The 14,476-nt window shown below is 42.2% G+C and overlaps 1 protein-coding gene across 1 annotated transcript in view; it reads right to left on the reverse strand.

The window, feature by feature from the left end:
- The window catches only part of LOC149063810 (metalloprotease TIKI1-like), a 70,371-nt gene that overhangs the window by 39,042 nt on the left and 16,853 nt on the right, over positions 1-14,476 (reverse strand). The window contains exons 4-5 of the mRNA XM_089255657.1: positions 13,329-13,714; positions 281-605 (exon numbers count right to left, since the gene is read on the reverse strand). Of these exons, the coding sequence (XP_089111783.1) occupies positions 281-605; positions 13,329-13,714 (711 nt within the window). The remainder of the gene's footprint in view (positions 1-280; positions 606-13,328; positions 13,715-14,476) is intronic.

Here is a 14,476-nt window from a genome sequence, read left to right on the forward strand (position 1 = left end):
AACCGGTTACGCATCTCAAATTCCTCACCATTACATTATAAGATCATTTTAAATAACAAAAATGATGCGCTAGTAATTGTGGCCAGAATAATGAATTCATTTTCATGCTAATGACCCATAATCTCCGATGCTTGTGTTGTATTGAAAGTAGTTCGAAGGTGAAGGTTCATCGTATTTCCAGACAAAAGACGCTCATGTGAATAGAGGCCATTTCTTTTTCTTAATGAGGCCTAGAAAGAGTTTCAGGAAAATATACTGAGTTTTTTAAATTTCCACTCACCTGCGCCAAATGCGAAGAAGAAGCTCTCGTCTGGGTACCTCTGGAGGAGTTCCAGTACCCGTTCGGCCATCCTGGCGTTTCTCTTGTGTACGAGCTCGTTCTTGAAATATTGGTCGATGTTCTTAGCCAGGACACCGTCCTGTCCGAGAAGCGACGAATTGGAGAACTGGGGTACTTGTCCACCGCCTTCCTTGTAGAGGTACACCGAGTCCAGGTCGCCGCAGTTGTAATGCTTGATCAGGTCGTCCGTCGTGAAACCGGGATAAGGATCACCTGACCTCAGGTTCTCTTGCTGGACTAGAGTTTGGTTTAAGGCGAAGAGAACCTAAAAGCAAAACAGGATCCGTGAATTAATATGTAAATTAATGCCGTGCCTTTCTGAAACAGCCAATTTAAATCCATTTTTTATAGTCAGGTGTGGCTGAAACTTTCGAACTCACCAAGAAACCACCAATCACCACGACCAATACCTAAGCTTCAGATTTTGAGAAAATTATGGGTAAAGTCCGAGTAGAAAAATATGTTTCAGACACTTTTAAGAGGCTTTTGGGATCAAACCTCATCTCCATGGCCGTCTCAACAGCATCGTGGACCCAAGTGCGAAGTGATGTTTTGAGCCCCCCACCTTTCCCCCTACGTGACTAGAAATGAAAGCCTAAAATAATTTAAACAACATTTACGTTCGAAAATAATAGTCTCAAACTTCATTCTCATGGGGGGGGGGGGATCATGATACACTTGAGACCTACGGGTCGTGCCCTGGTGAGCAACCCCTGTGCTAAGACGGCCTTGTCTATCAGCGATAGGTACCCGAATCTGGGAGCTTGATATGCTTCGCCCCCCCCCCCCATAAAATAAATTTTATGAGTGGGCTGTGCCCTACCAATTATTAATTGATATACAATGCAACACACCACTCCCCCCTCTTGCATGAGGACTAGGGTGGCCAAATGTACTTGTTTTCCGGGACAGTCTCTGCTTTTCGCTATTAAATTCACTGTCCCGATAAAAGCTTTCGGGACGCCTGTTTGTGTGCCCCGGTTTTTCTTTACGCAAGGATCGGATGAAATGGAATCATATGCAGATACAGTCCGTCCCGCTTTTTTAATTGGATAACGGATAAAATCCTCAGCAATAAAAATTTTCCCATACAGAAAATTAAGGTTCTTTGCGCTTAATTGAAATATCCAACTTTTTCCCCAGACCACCAGAATTGAACGTTTCCGTCGCTGCCCAGCCTTTGCAGGCTGTCTGGCGACTTACAGATCACCAGGGGTGGTATGAGAAGGAAAAAGACAAGTTTGTGCATGTGTGTAAGGTATGTAGTGTATGCGTGTGTGTGTAGAGAATGAATAAGCCAGGAGAGTATTGTTTACAAATCTTCGCGAAATGAATGCTCATCGAGATAAAACACAACACAATCGAAGAACAAGGGGGAAATGTCTTAGGGGAAGTAGCTGATGATATGCTACCCAAAAACTCCAACATTATAAATATTTACATAATCGAGAGACACTAACCAGAGATGTTTGAGGTACTGTTGAACCCTCATCAGTCATATAACCATAATCAAGAACGTCAAAGAAAAAGTTATAATGAAGACATGACACATACCATCTCTGTATTGTAATAACATCAGTTTCAACACGACACGAACCCAAATGCACCATTTTATGCAAGCGCAAATTATGAATAAATGAGAAAAATTATTAATTGCGAAAAAAAAAAAAAAAACTTATAAATGCCTCTGAATTGCGATCACAGCATCCGCAATATCAAACAAAACTGATATTAGATTGATAAATTAATTTGAAAAAAAAAAAAAAAATCAAAATCATGAAAATGTTCTGCAAATTACATCAATTCGTCACCCAATCCACGCTCAGCAAGTCCATTGGCCTAGAGTGTACTGTGGGTATTCTAGGGTCATAATAGACAATTTCTCTAAGATGCGGGTGTTCAGAAGATCGTAGCCTGTCAAAATGAGCATTGGCAAGCTCCTTGATATAGTCCAAGATTAGTGGTAAGTCAAGATCTTTACGGATGTTTTTTCCTCTCACATACCAGGGGGCTCTGGTAAACTGACGAAGAATGATGTTCTGCTGTGTCTGTAAACGTTTCATATTTGCAAGACTGGCATGAGCCCACACTGGGGCAGCATATGTCAGAATAGGACGAATAATAGTTTTAAAAAGAATTACTTTATTCCTCAATGTTAGCCTGGCCTGTGGGAATGTGATTCTGGATAGCATCCCAACTGCTTGTGAGGCCTTATTTCTTACGTACATCACCTGAGGAGAAAATGAGAGCGACTTATCTAGTATACAACCTAGATACTTGACTTGGAGTTTTCTTGTCAACACCGTATTGCCGATGTATATGGGAGTTCTTGGAAACTTGTACCGTCTTGTGAAGAGAATATATTGACATTTTTGATGATTCAACTTTATATCGTTGTCTTGGCACCAGTCCTCAACGTCTTCAGTTGATTCTTGTAAATTTTCAATACATTTTTTCCCTTTTTTGTGATTGGTCAACAGGATGGCATCGTCAGCAAATAGACCAAGCATTCCGCGCTGAGGAGCTGGGAAGTCATTGATGTATAACGCAAAGAGCAGAGGTCCCAAACAAGAACCCTGCGGGACAGACGCTCTTATTGGTCTAACAGTTGAGAGACAGTTGCCATTTTTGACTTGGAATCTTCGATTGGAAAGGTAACTGTTTAAAAAGATGATGAAATAGTCAGGCAAACCCAGGTCAATTAGTTTGGATAATAAGGTCGTGTGATTCGTTTTGTCGAAGGCCTTACATATATCCAGACAGAGAGCACAGACATGTTCCTTGTAGTTGAACGCAGTCATCACGAACTCGGTAACTCTGTGCAGCTGAGTAACGCAAGAATGCCCCCGCCTGAATCCGTGCTGCTCACTTCGAAGAATGCCGTTGAAGGACAGGAAAGCGTCAAGACGTGAAATATAGATACGTTCAAAGACTTTAGAAATGTTACTGAGTAAGCTGATAGGTCTGAAGTTTTGAGAGAAAAGTGGGTCAGTTCCAGATTTATGAAGAGGTTTGACAATAGAAAGTTTCCAGACATTAGGAAAATAGCTTGTCTGAAGCATGCTATTAAATATATTAGTGAATGATTTGAGGATAGAATATCCAACTTTTTCCCCGCTTAACCGAATATTATAATACACACGACAACTGTAAATGTACGTTAACCACTATGTACATGATATTTTTGTTAGATAAAACGTATTGTCAGTTAAGACTTATAAGAACCCAGACTTTAGGACTTGAAGGGTGTCTAAAAGATGTCTCTTCAGTACAATTACTTTATCTTTATTCTCTGTAAAGCCAATAGAGGGAGCTAAAATTTTCAATAAAAGTAAAAATCTCAAAAAATCTGCACAAATGCCATATCTTCATGAAATAACTTGAAATTAAAAAAGTGATCCGAAAAGAAAGGATTTCTGTTTGTGCCACCAATTAAAAGTTTTGGTTTAAACGGTTTGGGGTAAAATGTTTGATGCAATAAAAAAAAAAAATCCCCCTTCACGTGTACGCCCTTCAATCCCGTGTATACGGGACGTCCGACATTCATAACCCCACCCTGATGTTTTACTCATTTTGGTGCCTTTGTGCAGAAGCAGTGTGATAATATTTTCGTAATACATTGTAGGTTTGCAATTTTATACTGTAACGTTCGTCAAAAAAGGGTTTCAAAAATGTCCCGGTTTTAGTTAATAGACTCTGTTATATCCAGGTTTTTAATTAGGAATTCCAGGATTTGTGTGTCCCAATTTCTCAGGTTACTCATCTGGTCACCCTAATATGCGCTCAAGTCCTGTAGGGACAACTGACAATTTTCAGCTCCTTCAATGTTTTCTTCATTTCGGCACCTCTGCCCTCCATGCGAATCCAGACACAGCTACACCAGCCCACTATCAACATCGGAAAGCCATACAGACCCTTTCAAGGAAAACCAAGATAGAAAAATCCCTAAAATAAAAAAACTAAATAAATCAATATCTCTCACATACATAATTCAAAAATTCTGAAAACAAGATAAATCAATTCCCCTCCCCCCCCCCCCCCCACCTAGAAATAATATTATTCGGATACTTATACTTCCGAGACATCATGACCAGATCATATGCTCAAAAGAGAAAATGCCATTTAAAGGGGCTCAAAATTCATCAACAACTTGAAAGGACGGCAGGTAAAAAAAAAATCCATTAAAAATTCAAATCCTTCAAAATCCTTACAAAATTCCCTTTTTATGCATAAAAACCTCGAAAATATGTTTTTTCTTAGGATCTTGAAATTCCTAAGGGAACGGAAATAGGGAACGAACCTCGGAATAGGGTAAAGCTCTTGTGTCTCAGGAAATGGGTTTTTTTACAATTTTCTAAGAAAAAAACACGAACTTCATCATGTTTCTTCCCCTCCCCCCTCAAAATTCCATCCAGTGCATTATACAGTTCTTAAGTTCCCTGTCATTTCCCCGAAAATTGTCTAGGAAGGAAGTCCTGGTAATCCCTAGATCTCTTCTTGTTGAAGGGCGGGACGACGACCCATTCTCAACACAGACGAGCACCGACTGACTCTATAATCCTCCCATAAGCCGCTCTGGATGAGTTTCGTCATATCTAGGGAATATTGTCCGGATTCCCGTGTAGCACAGAGTGTTCTACAAATGATTGGAGCGAACTCAAGATGTTATCGTGTAGGCGTATTATTTTACACACCATCTGTGCAAAAAAGTTTCCGGACTGGAACTGGATAAAAATAATTTGAGAAAGTTATATAGCTTTTGTTTTGAGCTTGAATTTTTTTTTTTTTTTTTTGCTACATCACGTGATGGGTCCAGCGACCTGAAATCTAATTTTAAAAAGCGGCGCATTCATAGATCTCTTTAGTGACTCGCGGCACATTTCCAGATTAGTTAAGGGTGCAGTACCACATCACTTACGTGACCTACGGTACAAACTTTTCACGGGCCCCTCCGTAGTTAATTTATAGCGTGAAAAAGCAAAAAATAATAGGAATCGTCCCGGGCCCCAGGACTGGAGCCCTGTCAGCCCCACCAATGTGGGGGGGCCATGCCCGTAGCACAGTTCCAGAGTGCTTAAGCCAGAGAGATCTTCAACCTTTCCCGCATTGTGGGCCAAATTAGGACTTCACATGAAGCCCGCGGGCCACCATACCAAGTCATGCTGCGATATATATCCTTAGAAGAATCATATGCCTCCCCCCCCCCCCAAAAAAAAAAAAACCGAAATTTTTCTTTCTGTCACATCAAGGATTCGGGCTTCATTGATTCAACTTTTTTTTTTTAATTTAATAGTCTCTTTCAATGTATTTTTTTTATATTTCCTTGATAGTCGGTAGGCCACGGCGAAGGCCACATTTGGCCCGTGGGCCATACGTTGAAGACCCCTGACTTAAGTGACCCGCGACACAGTTGCAGCATATTTAATTTAACTTTATTTTATGGCTGTTTATAAGCAGTCATCTCGCCATTGACTGATCCATGTCCCTACCCAAGTAGAGAAGCCACGATGAAGAAGAACAGAGCTCAATGCTTGATACCTCACATCAACGGCATTTATTTGTTCAGATTCTATTCGGTTCAGGGGTTCTCAACCGGTGCTCCGGCGGAGCCCGAAGGGCTCCTTGTGCACCTCCCAGGGGTCCCGTGGCGACTCTAGAAAAATAATATAAATCAGTGAATTTGATGGATAAATAAATAAAGCTTAGAAAGTTCTGCCATAAAAATTATGTACAAAAAAGGGCTCTTCGACTCAAACACAGCTCCGCAATAGAAATTATGTACTGGATAGGGCTCCGCGAGTCAAAAAATGTCGAGAACCGCTGGTTTAGAACAGTTTTCCAATCTTTTTGTCCCATCGCATCCCTCTTCAGAAATTTTTTTCTCCCATCCCCCCCCCCCCAACGCAATCTAACCGACAGGATCCTATGTTATACCCGTAGCTTCTACCGTCCCCTGGAACTTTCCATCGCCCTCAAGGGGGTGTTAACGCCCACGTTGGGAATCACTGGTTTAGAATAACACCTGTTTACTATTAATCTAAATATTGAATCTTTGATGTATTGTACCATGTACTCCAGAGCCTTCAGACATAATTATTGTACGGTGTTCAGTTCCCAAATTAGTGGAAAACAATAGGTTTAGCGCCTCTGTAATATTTCACGAAGATACTTTCTTGTGCCCAAGATCAAGACTTATCTGGTACCATTCCATCATATTTTGTCACTCCATGCTCTTCACTCTCTGGGTCTTGTGATCGCTCATATGCCCGCACGCTCATTTTTGGTGGCTCACTGACCTATCCCTCGTTCTACAGGCAGAGGTGGATTTGATTTTGCAGCTCTTTTTCCATCTTACTAATTTCCATGATCACAAATTCCTCAAATTCACCATCCCTCTGAATTTGCAGCCCCCCCCCCACTCCTCACCACTCAGCCCCGATGTGAATATGCCTTTGGTGGTCCCGGTTTTACGAAACTATGAGATTGTAATCTATCGTTGGATATTTTGCAGCGAAATCAATTAACAGGAAAAAACAGTTTACCACAAAATCTCCAAAGAAGATAAGAACTAGTCCTTATCATTCCTATTTGGAGCCACAGCGGATACATTCATCTCTCTGGGGATGAGAAAGCCCAAGGGGCCCCTGGGAAAACTACGAGTAAATAAAATCAAACAAAAAAAATGGTAGAAATAACATTTCACGTAGTGCTTTGAACCATAAAAACATCGACAGCCCGTTATTTCGCCTCCACAAACTTAAAGTCTGTCAACGCACCCGAATTGATGCCAGAGGGGGGAAGGGAAGCACACCACAGTATTCTTCACAAATGACTCATTTCAAGCGTTTGGAGAAGTGGTGGGGGTTCTCTAGCAATATTTCTATATTTTTCGAAATATTTGTAGTAGAGAATTCAAGAAACGCCCATGAAGATGGGGGGGAAGACATTCCAGGCACATTCATCAGGTTCGTTATCAGTTGACATGCTTTTGGGGAAAAGGGATGGCGTCGCGTCGCGTTGTTGCGGGGTTATCCTTCAACACATCGACAGACGAAAGTCCGACTCCCACGCGACCGCGGAGAGATGATCCACTAAAACATCTCTGTTATCCATAAAAACAAGATGGCAAGTGGGGAAAAAAAAGTAGTGGAGCGACACCCACACCCAAAATAAATCCATCTCCTTTTTGTGCTAATCTCTCTTCCATCTTCAAAAAAATAGACTTCAGTCGGAACTGTTCAAGGCCCAAACCGCTCTCTCTTGAAAGAATCTTCTCTTGTCGGTAAGATGAACGCACACACAAAGAAGAATGTTACCGTAAAAAATTGAAATTTTTCGGTGTAGTGTTAAGAAAGAATGGTTGGTTTACCTCAAAAGAGAAGGGCCCCCCTTTCCCACCATACAAGCGACAAAAATAAGGTTTCCCTACAAAATTATAAAAAAAAAGAAAAGAAAGCAAGAACAAAAGACAAACGGGAGCTGGCGCCGTGTCATCATTCAAGAGAGTGTCGTTGCCAAAAAAAAAAAAGACAACGACAAAACTCTTGAAAAAAATTGCAAAAGTCTCATTTACACCCGTAAAACGCTCAGCGAACTGAATGGTCAATCCCGTCTGTTGTACGATTGATGTGGGGAAGGTGGGGGGGGGGGGGACAAAATCAATAAAAATTCGCAAAAATAATCGTCACGAGGCACCTCATGATCATGAGATTAGATAATCACGAGGATAAATTTTATTTTAAAATGTAGATTTATTGGAAAATGCGATGCAGAAACGGACACAATAAAAAATATTGGCTTATGGTCTTGCCGAGTATGTGTGAACCTCTAAAAAGATAGGCGTCGCTCATTATGGTCACCATAGGCGCCGGAACCTAGGGGCTGAGTCCATTTGAGCACCCCTAATAAATTTTGTAAATAATTCTGAGAAATTCCCCCCAATAATTTCTGAGAAAACAATGCAATGCACCTTCCTTCTTCTGCGCACGCGCTTGACTCCAGTATATACGAAACGATCAGCAACTTTCAGCCCCTCCAATGTTGTTTTCATGTCGGGGCCTCTGATGGTCACAGTAAGCAGCTGAAGATGTCAGCCGCTGTAGTGGTCGAATGGTCATAGTGACGGACTCGCATCGCGAGGATCGGATTTGAACCTCACAGTGGTGGCCGGCTGAAGTTGGCTTTCTGTGGTTCTAAACTTCAAGGCACGAATGCGAGTCGATCTCCCATTCTCTCCATTGAAAAGTCTTGCCACAGAGAGCAACGGGCCCATAACGGTACAAATCTTCAATTACACTTCACTTATAGTTCGAAAAACAGACGGCAGATGGCAGCACTATAATAAGCTTGTTTTTTTTTTTTTGCTTTTTTTTTAAATTGAGAAAATAAATGCTCCCTTCGGGGAACCCCCGTATGGCGAATCACATTCGCCGGGTCGGGGTAAGTAACTCATAATAAGCATTACTCAGAAGCAAATTGTACGCTAGGTTCGCAACATTCCAATATGTACCGTTTCGTTAGATGTTCCGCGGAGGAATATTCACGAGGTACGTGTGTGATATAATAGCAGTAACTGAAGATGTTACTATTGAGCGAAATTCATGCAATGCTCAGCATGAAAATTTCCAAGCATTCACCATCTTCACTTCAAAGTATGAAAGACAGAGGGCAGCATCGACAAGAACACGAAACAAGCGCAACTCTGACAGCACAAATACGTTAGGGACACACACCACATTACTGCATGTACCGATTCGTCAGACATTCCGCTGAAGAATGTGCACGATTGCCATGTGCGTATTATATCTTACAGCAGCATTGAAGAACCCAGCATTGAATGCACCCAGAAAGTGCGTTGTGGTGGTTTTTTTTATAGCCAAAACATGTTTTCCATCCCTCTCAAGCTGTCAGATCAGCTGCCATTGTGCAGAGTCAGCATTTGATCAAAGTTTGATATAAGAAGAAAAGAGCCGTTTTCTCCCCCCCCCCTTTCCTCCCTTGAGAGGAGTATAAGAATATGCGCATTATATAGTATAAATACGAGAAAAAGCCAGAGTATGTCTCTTTCTTATTTCTATTAATTGTCGCAGTCGAGAGAGGGATGAAAGCACTCTCAGCTGCACAAAAAAATATTGTTCTTGGGAAAACAACATGGCATTTTGCAGAAGGTTAGTGATTTCACTGTGGCAGTTATAATGCGGATCAGACACATTTTAAAATCCGCGTAAAAGGTCAGGAAGTCAGCATTAAAGACGAATTTTCGATAATTCGATATATAGCTACAATAAACGGTATCATTCCCATGAAGGAAAGAACAAATCCCACAGAATCACACGAAACGGAGTTGAGATGTCGAATGCATTTATCTCTGTCCCACCATCTAAATTTAACAGCTACGGCACATTCTCCGTTGCAGTCTGTTTTTCCAGAAGCCTCCCAAAAAACGTTGAGATAAGTTTCTTCTATTCCGAAGATTGTCAATTGGAGAAGAAACAAGCACGTTGCCAACATACATTCAGTGTTTGGTATGTGTGTGTGTTAGTGTGCGTGGGTAAGCGACCTCCCAGAACTTTTTAACACAAGTAATGACATGTGGCCAAGACACATCTCAGCCAAGAACACATTCCCTCCTCGTTAAGTCTTCTCGGGTGTTTTCTTTGGTACGCGTTCAAACTTATTAACACACAACCTCTCTTACAGATTTTTTTTACTTTTTCCAAATAGGCATTGGGAAATTGTTATTTAAACCAAGTGTCAGAAGTTGACGTAGCAGCTAGATTGCGGAAGTTTTGCAGCACAGTATGGGGATCGAATGTGCTGTCGTGCGAATATCGAGATGGGTCTAGGTCAGTTGTTCTCAGAGTGTACATCGCGGCGCTTGCAGGGGCCAATCTCTGTCGGGGCGTCGAGACGAGTTGGTGTGGTGATTTGTGTCTGTTCAGTGCTTTAAGGCGATTGTTTCCTTGGCCAAGGAGTGGCAAACATTTTCCAAGTCGTGCGACAATCAAGATTATTCTCAATGCGTGCCTCTCCGTGAATTTTAACACGCAGACCATACGACATATTTTGACCGTAATGTGAACTCGGGGTGATTGTGCCCCTAGAATTAATATTTTTAGCAGACTTAGCTGCCCCCCCCCCCAAGAATCCATGGATATACAATGCATGCCCCCCCATATGGACCATCCTGAATCTCGTACACATAGGACATCCAGCAACTTTGCCTAAAGATGAAAAACCGAACAGAGAAAATGCATTGAATAGAAAGTCATCACATAATTATTATTTTAAGGGGCCTATCATGCTAAATATAGGTTTGGCAGCCTACAAGACCATCATTCATAAGAAACGGGTTGTCAAAAAAGTTGGAGAGAATTTCTGTTTGATTGAAAAATGGAATAGAATTTCTTTAATTTTTGAAAAGCGTTCGTGTGCCACTCTTAATAGCATGGCGTGGCACACGTGCTGCAGTTTGAGCCGAGAATAAGCACTAATAAAGCCAAGGGAGTGGTGAGTGGGAAAGTTTGAGAACCACTGGTCTAGTTGCTAACCTGATTCCCATTTGAAACTCTAATTGAAGAAACGCTCTCCAACGAGAGCAAGTATTCCTTCAACACTGATCTCGCTTATAACGGAACGTTATTAGCATATTTAGAACGTTATAACCACATAGAACGTTAAGCATATACATAACGTTTTATAAACAGTTATATCCAGTGCTCCTTGTTGGTCGAGTGTTTTGCTCGACCAGCTTCAAAGGTTACCGGGTCTGTCAAATCAAGTCCCTTCCGTCCCGACCCGTGTGGGTCGGACTATGCTGAGGAGGAGGTTACCGAGTCAGACAAAGATGGGTCGTTGAATCGATTTTAAACTCTTTGTCCTGGTAGGAATAGACCAATGGGACATAAAAACCACAGTGTAACAAAATATGATGGAATAACAAGTCCGAATCCAAGTTCGCTCTTCAGGGAGCATCAACTATCAAGCCAGATCCATTCACAGATTCCTTTAAGCAGAGCACAACTCCGGTCTATCACCGAGGGCAATTTACTACCGCAAGGTTGTGCCGGAAGTATGCATGTGTACCTAACAGTTTGAGTGCCTTTTCTAATGTTGTGCGTGAAATTTTTTTAGTGTTTCCATCTATTTTTCAGACCACGAGTAAAATGTAATGATTGAATATTTATACCGTGGTAGGCTTGTTGCTCACTTTGGCGAGACATTTTAATAGTGAGATAGGCTCGCGCATTCGTGCCTCGACGTTGGGAACTACAGAAAATAAATTTCAGTCGACCACTTACTGCGCCACTGGTAAGGTTCGAACTGCGGGGTTCATTCATGTTGTTTTTTGCGTGCAGTCGCTTCCAGCTGACGACCAGCTTGAGTCGTTTTAGAATTGTTAACTGTCACGACTCAGTAGCTAAATTTTAATCGTCTTCGGTATACGAACCAAGTCTTTTGAGTCGTTCGACTTAATGTCGGCTGTAGTCGCTAGTGTTGTTTTCGCCTTCAATCCTCTTTTTGTAGCTGTGAGGACGAGTGGAGGAGCTTCTCGTTCTGAGAGTGTCTGAGTTTGCTCACGGAGACCAATATCCTTTTCTAGATAGAGCAAACGGGGCACGTGCCCAGGACCCACAAATTTTCCCGGTCTATTTCTTAACCGGCACTAATCAACGCGTGACTGAAATGAATCGTTCTCTTGGTTTCACAACCTTACCACAGGAACGAATACGCGTGCTAGCTGCACTAAACATGAACCCAAATACCTGGTCCATTACTACTACTATAGGTTATCAAAAATTTTCCCGGAGTATTTTTGGTTAACAGCTCTGGGAATACGCAGGTGGAAAAAGTTTGAGAATCCCTGGTATACCATAGTTCCCAAACCTTTTTTTCCATATAACCCCCTTCTTCAAAAATTTTTTCATCTCAACACCCCCGACTCAAGCCAATTCATAGTACCCTATACTAAACCAAAAGCTTCTACGCCGCCAGCCGGACCCTTCCATCACTCCGCAGGGAACGATCTTGCCCCCTTTGGGAAACACTGTACTAGACCGTATTACAGTATTGCTCGTAAACATTTACATAATGTCGGGGTTGTGCGTATTATATGTTCAGAACATATTATAAATTGGTGAATACGCGCATCGTTTTTTGCGTAGTGAATCGACAACATTCCACTGAATCTGTAGGTATTTATTTTTAAAGAAATGAGATGACGGCATGGATTTTTTACGTCAGAATCAAGCCCTAAAAGCATCGAAAACAAACAGTAAGCTCCGATATTGAATCTGTTCGGTTCCAATTCTTCCCCCCCCCCTCCACCCACAAACTCTTTATTGCATCACGGCATGACGTCGATCGATAGAGACGTCACCTTCGATACTTTTCCCAACGAATGTGCGTTAAAATTGAATCGACTTCACTGATTAACGGAATGACGAGGGGATCAATGGAGGATATATTTGAGAGCGTCCGTCAAGTAAAGGGGGCTTTTAATCTTCGACGCGATTCCTGTTACGGATGAATAATTCATGTGGCCCATTGAGTCACATGATGTGTGTCGTGGCTTTTATTTCACCCATTGAGAAACTCGCTCACCCACGAGGCGAACTGACAAGCGTGGCCTTTCTTTTGTCAATTAATTTCAGTCTTATTTCGTAAGATCATGAATGAAACCGCACAAGTATGAAATAACTCGACTGCATGAGTTACGCAGAAGATTAAGTATTGAGGGAAAATGCGTCATTTGCATGACTTGGCAATGAGTGAAGTTGGTACGTGCATAATAACTGAAATCTAAGTTAAGCCAGGTTTTCCTAGAAACAGATTTCTGCAGCGCGTGCAGCGTGAAAACTCTGCTTGGTCAAAAAAAAAAACTGAATTTCAAGTTTTTAACCAATCAGCGTTTTCACGCTGCATACGGCGCAGAAATTCTACTCCTAGGAAAACCCGGCTTTAGGAATGAAGTTAAACACTGACTGACCTGTGTGAAGTTGAGCCCGTTGAGCGGAACGCACTGCTCGTCCACTTTCTCGACGGCTCCGGAATTCTTCTCCATCCTGTGGGCTTCCTGGGCAAGGTAGAGGTCCAGGACAGGTATACCCCTGGCCTTGATGTCGCTCTCGGTCAACGAGTTGACCATCAGCATGATCCAGATAGGCCTCTTCCTCTCCCAGTTGCCCGCTATCGCGTTGAACAGGTAGTCGGCGTATAGGCCTCCTCCTATGCTTCCTCCTACCGTTCGGCCACCTCTGTGCTGTTGTTCGGACGACGGACCTAACCAGGATGGCATCATGCCCTTCACATAATCCAGGTGTTTCTTCAACCTCTGGTAAACGTCATTGGGTAGCAAATCGGATAAGCTTTCGCCTTCAATGAAGGAAAAAAAAACTTTTTTCAAATATAATGTCATTTAATGGATCAGGAGACTATGACCATACGTGGCCTAGGCTCTATCGCTAGCAATCAACTTTTGAGATTCAAGGAACCTCAAAGGTCGGATAGACTACGATAAGGATGCGTAGTCGTTACATAGGAGCCATTTAAGTATTACGTAAGCAGGATTTTGGAAATTTTTGACCCTTCCCCCCTTGTCAGCAAACATAAGCAAAGCACTTATACCCCCCCCCCCTCCCAGTCCGCAAAATTAAGTAAGCTGAGCAAAAGCCTTCTAGACTGTTACTGGTCCTTATCTAGGAGACTTCGCTGAGCGCCAGAGGAGGACGCAAAAGCATACGAGCCCTTGTCCCCTAAGACATAAACTATTAAAATATTTTTGCTTAAAAAATTAAATATTGAAGAAAAAATTCCCATGTATATTGTTTAAATCAGTTCGATAATTTAAAATGCTTTTTAAAAGCTAGTTACTTAACCCCCCCCCCCCCCGCAAAGCTTCGATCGATCGGTTTGCCTGCCCCCCCCCCCAAAAAAAAAAAAAAAAATTCGCTGTGTCTTCAAGATTGCCACGTACAACAACTTCTATTGCTTCCGTCTAGCCTCGATCTTACAATACTACCCATGCTTAGCCCTAAGAATCATTCGAACCCTCGTCCCCCACCTTGTCCTCAAACGTCAGTAAATGCGAAACGCCCTACCCCATGGGTGCTTACGTAATACTGTAATGGTCCCCCA

This window comes from Pholcus phalangioides, unplaced genomic scaffold (genome assembly GCF_987345545.1).
Source record: "Pholcus phalangioides strain wild (caught in Gottingen) unplaced genomic scaffold, Ppha-v1.0 ptg000043l_1, whole genome shotgun sequence".
Classification (NCBI taxonomy): Eukaryota; Metazoa; Arthropoda; class Arachnida; order Araneae; family Pholcidae; genus Pholcus; species Pholcus phalangioides.